This window comes from Bubalus kerabau, chromosome 4 (genome assembly GCF_029407905.1).
Source record: "Bubalus kerabau isolate K-KA32 ecotype Philippines breed swamp buffalo chromosome 4, PCC_UOA_SB_1v2, whole genome shotgun sequence".
Taxonomy (NCBI): Eukaryota; Metazoa; Chordata; class Mammalia; order Artiodactyla; family Bovidae; genus Bubalus; species Bubalus kerabau.
Genome location: NC_073627.1, coordinates 16,018,557 through 16,030,722, shown reverse-complemented (window position 1 = coordinate 16,030,722; position 12,166 = coordinate 16,018,557). Strand labels below are relative to the sequence as shown.

The 12,166-nt window shown below is 54.3% G+C and overlaps 1 protein-coding gene across 1 annotated transcript in view; it reads right to left on the bottom strand.

Annotated features, from left to right (window-relative positions):
* The window catches only part of SCN4A (sodium voltage-gated channel alpha subunit 4), a 52,552-nt gene that overhangs the window by 17,982 nt on the left and 22,404 nt on the right, over positions 1–12,166 (bottom strand). The window contains exons 7-14 of the mRNA XM_055575528.1: positions 11,017–11,331; positions 9,273–9,336; positions 8,886–9,027; positions 7,141–7,350; positions 6,375–6,528; positions 3,999–4,237; positions 1,869–2,042; positions 695–1,051 (exon numbers count right to left, since the gene is read on the bottom strand). Coding sequence (XP_055431503.1) covers positions 695–1,051; positions 1,869–2,042; positions 3,999–4,237; positions 6,375–6,528; positions 7,141–7,350; positions 8,886–9,027; positions 9,273–9,336; positions 11,017–11,331 — 1,655 coding nt within the window. The remainder of the gene's footprint in view (positions 1–694; positions 1,052–1,868; positions 2,043–3,998; positions 4,238–6,374; positions 6,529–7,140; positions 7,351–8,885; positions 9,028–9,272; positions 9,337–11,016; positions 11,332–12,166) is intronic.

Below are 12,166 nucleotides of genomic sequence, written 5' to 3'. Positions count from 1 at the left end.
CAACCAGAGAGCAGTGATTCGTTCAAGGTCACATAGATGGCGAAGGAGCTGGGACTGGAACACAGGCCAGTCTGACTCCGGTTATCATGTTACTTTCCCCAAAACACTAGGTCTCTACTATTTGCATAGGACATCACCCAGAGCTCATTAGAAATGCAGGTTTGGGGGGCCTGGCTCAGAGCTGCCTCACCTGACTCTGGGAGGCTGGGACTGGGAATCTAGGTTTTGAGAAACTCACAAGAGTTTTGAAGCAGGTTAAAATTTGAGAGCCACTGGGTTAAACCATACAAAACTGCCATCTAGGGTCAGGGGAGGAATAAAACAATCACGTGTCAGCGATTTTACACAACACAGTTTCATAGGAAAAGAACCCTTCAACAGTCCGATTTAAGGGAAATAAAGGCATGGATGGGCTTCCCTGGTGGCTCAGTGGTAAAAAATCCACCTGCCAAGGCAGGATTTGATCCCTGGGTCAGGAAGATCCCCTAGACAAGGAAATAGCAACCCACTTCAGTATTCTTGCCTGGGAAATCCCACAAACAGAGGAACCTGGTGGGCTACAGTCCATAGGGTCACAAAAGCGTCAGACACAATTTAGCAAGTAAACAACAACAACAACAAAGGCACGGACATGCATGGGACACTTGGATTTTCTGGGCAAGGGTGCGGGAGCCACCCAGTCAGATGCACTCACCACCAGGTTGCCGATGACCATGACCATGAGGAAGACAGTGAGGCACATGGGCTGGCCGGCCACCTCCATGCAGTCCCACATGGTCTCGATCCACTCCCCGCACAGGATGCGGAAGACGATGAGAAAGGAGTGGAAGAAGTCGTGCATGTGCCAGCGGGGCAGGTTGCAGTCCGCGGCGATCTTGCACACGCACTCCTTGTAGCTCTTGCCAAACAGCTGCATGCCCACCACGGCGAAGATGAACACAATGATGGCCAGTACCAGCGTCAGGTTGCCCAGCGCCCCCACCGAGTTGCCGATGATCTTGATAAGCATGTTCAGCGTCGGCCATGACTTGGCCAGCTTGAAGACCCTCAGCTGCCGGGCAGGGGGAATGCAGGGGTTGGTGAGACCCAGGGACCCCAGGGATTGAACCCAAACCCTCAGCACTGAGAGTGCAGAGTCCTACCCACTGGATCACCAGGGGCTTCCCAGAAAGAACTCTTTTGAATGGCTCCAGCTCCTACCCTCTGAGGGATATGGGGCCTCAGTTTACCTCTCTGTTAAATGGGAATGCTCGCATTCTACCACCTCATCCTCTTCACATGATCAAAAGAAAGAGTCCTCATCTCTTACATATAAAAGCTAAAACATTTACAAGCGAAATAAAATCTCAGGATTTGCTTTAATATACTCCCCCATAAAAAGTGCGGGGACAGATAAAACAATAACTACAGGATGTTGATGGCCGTTGGAGCCAGGTGAAAGGTACACAGAGGCGTATCTTACTTTCTCTACATTTTTGTGGGTGCATGAAAGGTCCCTACGAGGTGGTGAAAAGGATGCTAATTCAGAGTCCTAATCCCACTACTGATGAACTTCCTGAGCCTCAGTTTTCAGGCCTGCAATATGGGCTGAAGTCCCTGCCCCACTGCCCCCCCCAAGTTCACTTAGGAGTCAAGTCCAAATGGCAGCTCCTGGGCTGTCATTCTGGTCTACCAGCAGCCCTGTGTGATAAGGAGGAGGGCATTTTTCTCCCTTTTGCCAGTGAGAAAGGTTCTGAGAGGCAGAGGGGTGCCCACGAGGGCAGAGGGGCCTCCTTTCCAGTCCTCTGGCTTCTTGGGGGTTTCTGCTTGTGTCCTCCAAGCATCCACACCCCACCCTCCCTCAGCCCGGGTCCCGGGGCCTCATGTACCAGACGGAAGGAGCGGAGCACCGACAGCCCCTGCACATTGGCCAGGCCCAGCTCCACCAGGCTGAGGGTGACGATGATACTGTCAAAGATGTTCCAGCCCTGCTGGAAGTACTCGTAGGGGTCCATGGCAATGAGCTTCAGCACCATCTCGGCTGTGAAGATGCCTGTGAAGACCTGCGGGGGGTGGGGTGTGCAAAGCCTCAGGGGCACAGGGCCTCCAGAGTCTCCCACCCCACTCTTAAACCTCCAGCAGAGCCCTCGAGGCCAGAAGAGAGAGTGACAGAGCCCCGAGGGGGCAGGCATTGTACATGTGTACCCATGGCCCACAGGTGTGTGTGAATGAATGAGGAGCTGAACAGCCATGCCACCGGGCAGAGTCGGTACTGCTCAGAGACCGGGGCCCATCTCTTCCTGACCTTGTGACTGTGGGCCTGTCACTTGACTTCCTGGGGTCTCAACCTGCTCATAATAATATTTGACACTCGTAGAGCATTCTGTGTTTCACGTTATGGCCTCATCAGTATCCTGATCTCCACGAAGCTGGGAGGGATGATCACCACGTCCATCCCAGAGAAGATTGAGGCTCCGAGAAGTCAGCAACAAGCTCTCAATCACGCTGTCCATATGAGGTCAGGTCTCAAACCCAGGTCTTGGGGTGCTTAGTTCAGTTTCCTGTCTCTACACTCTACAGCCTCTCTACCCTAGTTGGTGGGGGTGGGGCGGGGGGAGGTCCCAGGACCCAGAAAATCTTGATGGATTCGGAAATCTGGGGTGGGGGGGGTCAGACAGGAGGTGAAGTTGAGGATCAGTGAAAACCAGAGCTGATCCCCCACAATCCTGGACTTGTCTGAGGGCTTCAGAGTCCCTAAAAGCTCCCTGGGCACGGCCCCCGCCCTCCTGCCAGGCACCAGCTGCCCCGGGTCCACAGCCTGCCCAGGCACATGCTGAGCCCCGCCCAGGAGCTGTCCCTAACCATAGCAGGTGCCCAGACGGCAGCAGAGTGTGGGCAGGGGGTGGGCAGGCGGCGGGCTGGGCCCATCACGCACACCCCAGCAGCTGCGTGGCGAGTCCCGAGCCCGCCCTTGCCCCTCCAGCCCAGCCTGGCCATAGCTGCCTCGGGCAGCTCCATGGGGTAGATGTGGCTGCCTCATGGGCTGGGGAGTCCAGGGTCTGATTCCCATGCTGCCCACCCCAGCCTAATCCTGCTCCAGGCCCCACACATTAACGCTCCCTGGGCTCCCCTCACCCTCAGGGTGGGGGGAGCATCTAGCCCATTGGCCACCCTGGACAGATTGAGAAGGGAATCGGGAAGGGTGGGGCCGGGCTGGAGGAGGAGGCAGCGGCTTTTTCCCTTTGTCAGGCTCCACCGGGGCTGGCAACGAGGTGATAATGCTCCTAATGGGCAGGGATAAGCAGGAGGATCAGTGTGTGTCAACAATAGTGGAGCAGAAAGGGCTGAGAGGGGAGCTGGCCTGGTCGTGCTGGAGAAATGGAGTGGGCAGGGGGCCTCAGGGCTGGGGAATGATGCCCTGGGGCCTTCAGGGTGAGCTGGGGCCTCCTGGGCCTGGGTGCCCATGGCTCTACACCCTATCTTCTGGGTCCCTTGGTCTCTCTTAGGCCCCTGGGCTAAGTCACTTCAGTCATGGCCGATGCTTTGCAACCCTGTGGACCATAACCCGCCAGGCTCCGCTGTCCATGGGATTCTCCAGGCAAGAACACTGGAGTGGGTTGCCATGCCCTTCTCCAGGGGCCCACAACAACCTCTGAAAGTGGAGAGACTTGCCATCTAGCACTTCACTCCCCACCCCCAAGCTCCCACTCCCCCATCTCTGCCTCCAGGGCATGACCTGGACTCCAGAACCCCTGGAGTCCTGATCTTAAGAAGCCAGTACTTCATCCCCACTCTCTCTGCCCCCAAATATCCTGAAACCCAAATTCCACGGATCACCCCATGTACCTCCCCTGGTACATCAACTCATGTCCCTGTATTCCCATATGCTAGGAAAATAACCCCAGCCTGTCTCTTTATGCCCCTTAATCGTGCCCCTCATTCCCACACAGCCCGTGGGCCCTGTGGCCCCTCTCCTGTCCTGCCCAGTAAGGACCACCTCTCCCTTGTCCCCTCCGTACCAGGTTGCCCACGTTGAGCACACTGTCAAAGTGTTCTGTCATTGGGTAATGCTCCATGGCCATGAAGAGGGTATTGAGCACGATGCAGATGGTGATGCCCAGGTCCACGAAGGGGTCCATGACGATCAGGTGGACGATCTTCTTGAACTTCACCCACGGGGTGCAGCAGTTCCATATGAGCACTTTATGGGAACATTTGTACCACCATGGTGGGCACTTCTGGTGGGCCTCTTCCAGCTCTGAAAACAGACGGCAGATGAGGATCCGCCCCCTCACCTGCTCCTTCCTCCACCTCCAACTTTGAGCCCACCTTCCAAGCCCCGCCCCTCAGAGCGCCACACCCAAGCCCCGCCCTCTCAGGGATGCCCACCCCAAGCCCCGCCTCTCAGTGGGTCACCCTCAAAACCCACCCCTAGACCCCGCCCACATAGCTCCACCCTCAGTGCTCCGCGCCCCCAGTGACCAGTCCCTTGAAACTGAAGGTGTTCAGTTCAGTTCAGTTCGGTCACTCAGTCGTGTCCGACTCTTTACGACTCCATGAATTGCAGCACGACAGGCCTCCCTGTCCATCACCAACTCCCGGAGTTTCTCAGTAGTATCTGACTCTTTGAGAGTCCATGGACTGTAGCCGGCCAGGCTCCTCTGTCCATGGGATTTCCCAGGCAAGAATACTGGAGTGGGTTGCCATTTCCTTCTCCAGGGGATTTTCCCGACCCACGGATCACACGCAGGCAGATTCTTTACTATCTGAGCCCCCAGGGCAGCCCCATAAAGAGCCATGCCCTCAGAAGCCTTATCCCAGGTCACTTCTCCCAGTGCTCTACTTCAGCTCCACCTTTTCAGCACAAAATCCCCCTATGTCATAGGGTGACTTCCATCCACTACCTATGGCCCAGGGCTGCGATCCCGGCTAGGGAGGGGCCCGAGGGCCTCAGGGAGAGGCAGGAGGCCACTGCAGAAGGCTGGGTCTCAGTTCCAACTGTTGCTGGCCAGAGCCTCTGAGGAGCACACCGAGTCCTCCCTGGGGGCTCTGCCTCACACTGCCGCCGGCTCCTCCAGACCGGACCCTGCCAGTCCTTCCCCACCAGGGTAAGCTTCCTGGAAACATGCCCTGTTCCTGCCCCTCCAGCTCTAAACCCCTGGGGCTCTGTCAGGCCCATGGATATGCTACATCTCCTCCAGGTTTTCCAGGCCTCTGGTGCCCATGGGAGTTCTCAGCCAGGGCGTGATCTCATTTAATCCACGAAAAATGTATGAGGTAATAATATTAATGCCCCCATGTCATCGATGAGGAACGGGAACTGGAGTCAGGGGCTGTCCCATAGACATGTGGGTTTGAGGGCCTGAATGGGACACCCCAGGGAGGGGACGGCTGAGTGTCTCCCCCATCCAGCAATTAGTAAACCGGACCTCCCAAAGGCTGCAGGTTCTGACAGTAACAACCCCACTCCCAACCCAGGTGTTACCGCAGGTGCCTCAAATTGTGTCTGAGGTCCCAAACTTCCCACAGTGGTCCCAGCAAGGGCAGTGTTGAGTGATCTCCTTGGCTGTCTCTGCCCAGCATCCCCTGGGGTGTTCTCTGTCAGGGCACAGACACCTGGATGCCCTTCAGGCAAGGTCAGCTGGGATAGAGGTTTGCAAAGTCCTTCAAGTCCTTCCTGCCAAAAGGCAAGACACCTGGGGAGGGGACCCAATCCTTCTGATGTCAGATTTCCCTGCATCTTCCTTTCCTGCATTATTTCCTCCTCCTCCTCCCTCCCTCTCATCCATCCACACACCTGTGTATCTTCCCGTTCATTAATCTTTCAGCCCACCCACCCATCCATCAAACCATCTGTCCATCCATTCACCCATGCATCCATCCACTCACCCATCCATCCACCCACCTACCCACTCACTATCTGTCCATCCTTCCAACCATCCATCCATGTGTATGTCTACCCACCTATCCTTGTTACCTAGTCTCCTGAGGCCTGGGGGGCAGCATGGGGTTTTTTGGGGGGTCTGTGGCTCTATCTGGGCAGAGTTTGACTTTGACCTTTAGCTTTTACTCAGAAGATATTTGTGGAACAGGATCTCCAGTTTCCGGAACATTGGGCCTTCCTGGTTAGTATTCTTATCCTGCCCTTTCCCATTGCCTTGGCAGCCCACAAGGCCTCCCGGAAGCCCCCAGTTCCCGCCGCAGCCTGGCCTTGTGGCTAGAATCGGGCCAGGTTAAGCCAGGACTATATTTATCATGGCCATTTCTTCAATGCCAATATTAAGTTACTGTCCTGAAGCTGGGCCCAGCCAGGCCCTCCCTGCTCCCACCCCGGAAGCCGGAGTGGCCCGATGGGCAGGGTGGGCAGGATGGGTCTGGGGATGCTAGGCACTCACCTTCCATGGCATCGGAAATACCGCTGTCTGTGCCGCAGCTGGGCCTCGGAGGCCCCTTCTCCCCCGCCGATGTGTCCAGGCTGCCGTTGCAGTCTTTGCTGTGTGCTGGGTCCCCGTCCACCTCCCCACCTTCCAGAGCCTGGGCAGCCTTGGCCTGTGGACCAGCAAGGGTAATGGACATAAAGTTCGTCACCAAGCCATGGGAATGGACTCTCAGAGCTTCTTCCTGAGTCCTTCAGGCTGGGGACCTCTCTTTTTGGCCTGCACCCAGTCTACTGCAATAGGGGTGGTTGGTGGGGGGATGACAGGATAGGGACCAAAGTGACTGAGGACCCTCATCCCTGAAGACCCTTCCTTCTCTGAAGCCTTAACTGACCCTGCACTTCATGAGGTGGATGGGTGAATGCACAGCTGCTCCCTGGGGCCTCATCAGCACCCACCTTTCCCTCAGCCTGGACCCAGACACTGCCCATTAAAAATCATAAAACCATAGATATTTGAGCTGGAAGGCGACTTCAGGTTTAACTACTCCAGATTCCTGGTTATGTATGGGGAAACTGAGGCACTGAGCTACGAAATACTCTTTCCATTGCCTGGGAGCCTCCCACCCCACCAAACCTCCAGCCTGAGCCTTCTGCTCCCCATCCCCTGTCTCGCAGCCCCCATCCCACACCTCCCCGTGCCCCTCAGCCTGCCCAGGGTACCTGGGCTGAGGGGCAGGGAGACCCCTGGATCTTCCCCTCCCCCCACCTCCCCAAGTCCAGACCTTCTCCAGCTCCTCCTGCTGTTTTTTGAATTTCTCCAGCATCTGCTGAAACTCCTCTTCTTTCTCTTGATCCTCGGCCAGGGTGGCCTCGTTCTGCTCAGCGTAGGCCATGGCTACCACAGCCAGGATCAGGTTGATGAGGTAGAAGGAGCCCAGGAAAATGATGACCACGAAAAAGATCATGTAGGTCTTGCCGGCTGCTCGAAGGGTCTGGGAGTGAGGGAGGGGGAGCAAGTGTCACGTGGTACCCTGCCTGCTTTCACCCAGGGCCCCCCTCCATACAACCATTGCCCAGAGAGGCAGACAGGAAGGATCCCTCACAGAGCCTGGAAGTTTGAGGGCTTTTGAGGCAAGGTATGGCTTCCCACGTGGCACCAGTGGTAAAGAACCTGCCTGCCAATGCAGGAAACACAAGAGATGTGGGTTCAATCCCTGAGTCAGGAAGATCCCTGGAGGAGGAAATGGCAACTCACTCCAGTATTCTTTTCTGGAGAATCCCATGGACAGAGGATCCTGGAGGGCTACAGCCCATGGGGTGGCAAAAAGTCAGACATGATGGAAGTAACTTAGCATGCACGCACATAAATAATTATGTCATCTGCAAATAGAGACAGCTTTCTATCTTCTTCTATGGCCACCCTTGACGGGTTAAACCACATTCTGGGGCATTTCAAAATATGAACTTGGGACTCAGACCTTCCTGGGCTCCTGACTCAGAGAGCCCTGAGGACCCTGGCCAGGCATCTTGAGATCAGAGATCCAGGATAAAAATTGGAGAACGTGGGCTTTGGGATCAGCTTGAATCCTAGTGTCCCTATGATGCCTGGCATCTAGTAAGAGCTCAGCAAATAGAAGCTATTATTGTTATTATCATTACAGTTATTTATTTATTTTTGGCTGTGCTGGGTCTTTGTTGCTGCACACTGGCTTTCTCTAGTTGCGAAGAGCTGGGGTTACTCTCACTGTAGGGCACAGGCTTCTCGTCGTGGTGGCTTCTCTTGTCTGAGTGTGGGCTCTAGAGCATGGGGTCAGTAGTCCTGGTGCATGGGCTTGGTTGCCCCATGGCTTGTGGAATCTTCCTGGACCAGGGATCAAACCCATGTCCCCTGCATGGGCAGGTGGACTCACCTTCTTCTTTTTTTGAATATTTATTTGGCTGTGCCAGGTCTTAGATGTGGCTTTTTTCTTTTACTTTAAAAATTTTATTTATTTTTCATTGAAGGATAATTGCTTTACAATATTATGTTGATTTCTGCCATACATCAACATGAATCAGCCACAGGTGTACATAGCAGGCAGATTCTTAACCACTGGACCACCAGGGAAGTCCTATTACTATTATTACTAACATTGTCAATGTTAAAAACATCACCAGGGACTGGAAGGCATTGTTCTCCAGACTCAACCTGCCCACCTGCAAACTGTGGCAGGTAAATAATTATGGGCAGAACTGGTGTCTAAGCAACCCTACTGGTTACTGTGAGGAGGTCTGGGAGTCTGTGCTCAGCTCAGATCTCAGCTCCTAAGCAAATGGGGAAAAGGAAGAAAAGGCTGAGGCTCAGATCTGGGCAGGAACCGAATGCCAGAGGTGCCAAAAACCCATATATAGGGCCACCGAGGGGGGTCCCATGGAAGGGATGGCTTTGGTAAGGGTCCTACCAAGCCCAGAGGAGGCCGAGGAGATGGAGGGAGGTAGGGCTGTGGGGCTGAGGGGCAGGGCAGGGCAGGGCAGGGGGTCGCTGTACCAGCTGGAAGAGGTTCTCCCAGTAGTCCTGTGTCATGAGGCGGAAGAGAGCCAGGAAGGCCCAGCTGAACGTGTCATAGCTGGTATAGCCGTAGTTGGGGTTCCGCCCGGCCTTGATGCACTCATAACCCTCAGGGCAATGCCTGCAGACAGGATGGGGACTGGTTTTAGGGGGAAAAGAGAGCTCCAACTAGGGGCCACATGGGGGGCACTCCGAGAAAAAAAACATCCTTTTGTCCTGTCTGCATCCTGAAAACACGTGCATGCTCACGAGTTGTCTTTACACCTCCATCCACCCCAGGTTCTCATCCCCAACCATCCCCCATCTTCTGGCAACCCTGGGGCCACTGTTTCCCATTCACCCCCCACCCTCCCGGGTGTCACTCACCCAGCATCGCTGCTGTTCCCACAGAGCAGGGCATCGTTGGAGCCCTCCAGGAAATAGAAGTTCCCTGTGGGAGTCAGAGGTCACAAAGGAAGCATGTCAGCGCGTGGACACTGTGGGCAGAGTGCCCATTGCACACCCGTGGACACATCTGTGTGGATCACGGGCACCGCCACATGGATGCTCTGGGGGCACCCCTTCCCTCTCCTTTTTTTTAAAAAATTAATTTTTGTTGGAGTATAGTTGCTTTAGTTGTGTTAGCTTCCACTGTATAGCAAAATGAATCAGCCACACACACACACGCATACATATCCATTGCCACATATATACTCCATATATACGTGGAGTCCCTTTTGGACTTTCCCATTCAGGTCCCCACAGTGCATTAAGTAGCATTCCCTGATGGCTCAGCTGGTAAAAAACCTGCCTGCAATTTGGGAGACCTAGGTTCCATCCCTGGGTTGGGAAGATCCCCTGGAGAAGGGAAAGGCTACCCACTCCAGTATTCTGGCCTGGAGAATTCCAAGGACTGTATAGTCCACGGGGTCGCAAAGAGTCAGACACGACTGAGTGACTTTCACTTTCACCTGAGTGATACAGCACGTTCTCATTAGCTATCTGTTTTCTTCCTTCTCCTTTAAGGGCAGCTCCAAGTCCTAAGCTTTCTGGGTAGATACATTTTACTGTCAGTGCCGTGCCTTCTATGGGGTATAGTGGGGGTACAGAGGGAGATGGGGGGACATGTATGTGTGTGCTGGGGCTACCACATACCTGAGCGGGACCCCAAGTGGAGGAGTGAGTGGGGGGCTAGAATCCAGGATGCCAGGTTGAAGAATGTGGCGTTTCTAAGCTGGCGACTCCATGTCCATTTTCTAAGCTGCCAGGAGGCGCCATGTGGACTAGGAGTGGCTTCGTGAGAACGGTGTCTTGTGTGCGTGCGCCTGTGAAGCCTAGGTGTGTGAACAGGATGTGGGTGCCTGCTGCTGGCCCTGCCAGGACGATGGAGGAGAACGAGGAGCCCGCACATCGGGACTGTGCTTTTCCTAGCCAAAGCTTTAGGATTTTCCAAACAATTTGGTGTTTGCTGTTACCCTTGTTTGTTGTAAACCCTTTGAGAGGGTAGCTGTTGTTGTTTAGTTGCCAAGTTGGGTTCGACTCTTTTGCAACCCCATAGATTGTAGCCTGCCGGGCTCCTCTGTCCATGGGATTTCCCAGGCAAGAATACTAGAGCAGATTGTCATTTCCTTCTCCAGGGGTCTTTCCAACCCAGGGATCAAACCCAGGTTTCCTGCATTGGCAGGTAGATTCTTAACCACTGAGCCACCAGGGAAACTTGAGAGAAGCACTGTGGTCTTTATTTTATAGGTAAAGATTCTGAGGGTCAGGAGGATGAAGCGATTTGTCAGAGGTTGCCCGAGCTGTTAAGTGATGGATTTACACTCAGGTCTTCCCCATGATCCTTTTTTTTTTTTTTTAATTATTTATGTATTTGGCCATGTGGGGTCTTAGCACATGGGACCTTCATTGCAGCATGCTGGATTTTTAGTTGCAGCATGAGAACTTAGTTGGGGCACGTGGGATCTAGTTCCCCCACCCAGGGATCAAATCCGGGCCCCGCTGCGTTGTGAGCATGGAGTCTTAGCCACTGGACCACCCGGGAAGTCCCTTCCTCATGTTCTTTGTCTCACACAAGGGCTGCCAATGGGGCTAGGAAAGACCCCACTGGCCTCCCGCCCTCCCTTCTTACCTTCATCACTGATGTAAGCATCCCAGTCAAAGGTATAGTTGCCGGCCCAGCTCTCCTGGCTGCCCCAGGTGTCGTTGCCGTACCAGGTGCCGTTGCCGCCCCAGGTGTCGTTGCCGTACCATGTGTCGTTGCCATACCACGTGGAGTTGGTGTCATTGAAGGGCGGGGGCCAGCGCACACACTTCTGCCGCAGGTTTCCCATGAAGAGCTGCAGCCCCACCAGGGCAAAGACGCTCAGGCAGAAGACGGTGAGGATCATCACGTCCGAGAGTTTTTTTACCGACTGGATCAGGGCCCCCACGATGGTCTTCAGCCCTGATCACAGAGAGCGGGAGACTGTGGCAGGGGGTGACTCACCGACTCAGCCCCTCCGAGCCTCTGCCTGCTCCATCTCCTTCCAGCCTTGGCTTACTTGCGGCGCTACTTCCCTGAAGCCTTCCCAAATCAGCCCCATCCATCTCTGACTACAACCTCCGTCTCAAGCCTTCCAATGGCCACTGAATCTCAGCCACTAGAAGAATGGACTACGAAGACTCCACAGTGTGTTGCCTAACACAGGAGAGCAACAACACTCAGGCACACAGTGTAACTTAATAAATGTCACTAAGTCAGGACTCCCAAAGTGTTCATAGAACACTAATCTCACAAGCTGCGCCCTTCATGAAAGGGGTTCAGTCATGTTTTTGGAAGGCTGAACTCTGTAGCACTTCCACAGTTGCTCAGTAATAAAAAATCTGCCTGCCAATGAACGAGATGTGGGTTCGATCCCTGGGTCAGGAAGATCCCTTGGAGGAGGGCATGGCAGCCACTCCAGTATTCTTGCTCGGAGAATCCCATGGATAGAGGAGTCCGGTAGGCTACATACAGTCCATAGGGTCGCAAAGAGTCAGACACCACTTAGTGATTCAACAACAACAACAACCAACCCTGTGATACCCTTCTGGAGGGTCCTTATGTAGATTATCCTACCAGAGGCTGGGAAAAGTTCTGCAGAAACAAAAACTTTTTAATACCATGTTTCAGCTTATTTGACACAGAACCCTTTCTCTTTTAGCCTGTTAACACCCAAGGAACAGCAGGGTTCACTCTGGGAAGCTCTAGACTGACTTTGCAATATCATTGCATTCTGCCCCTCTGAACCGGCAAAGGC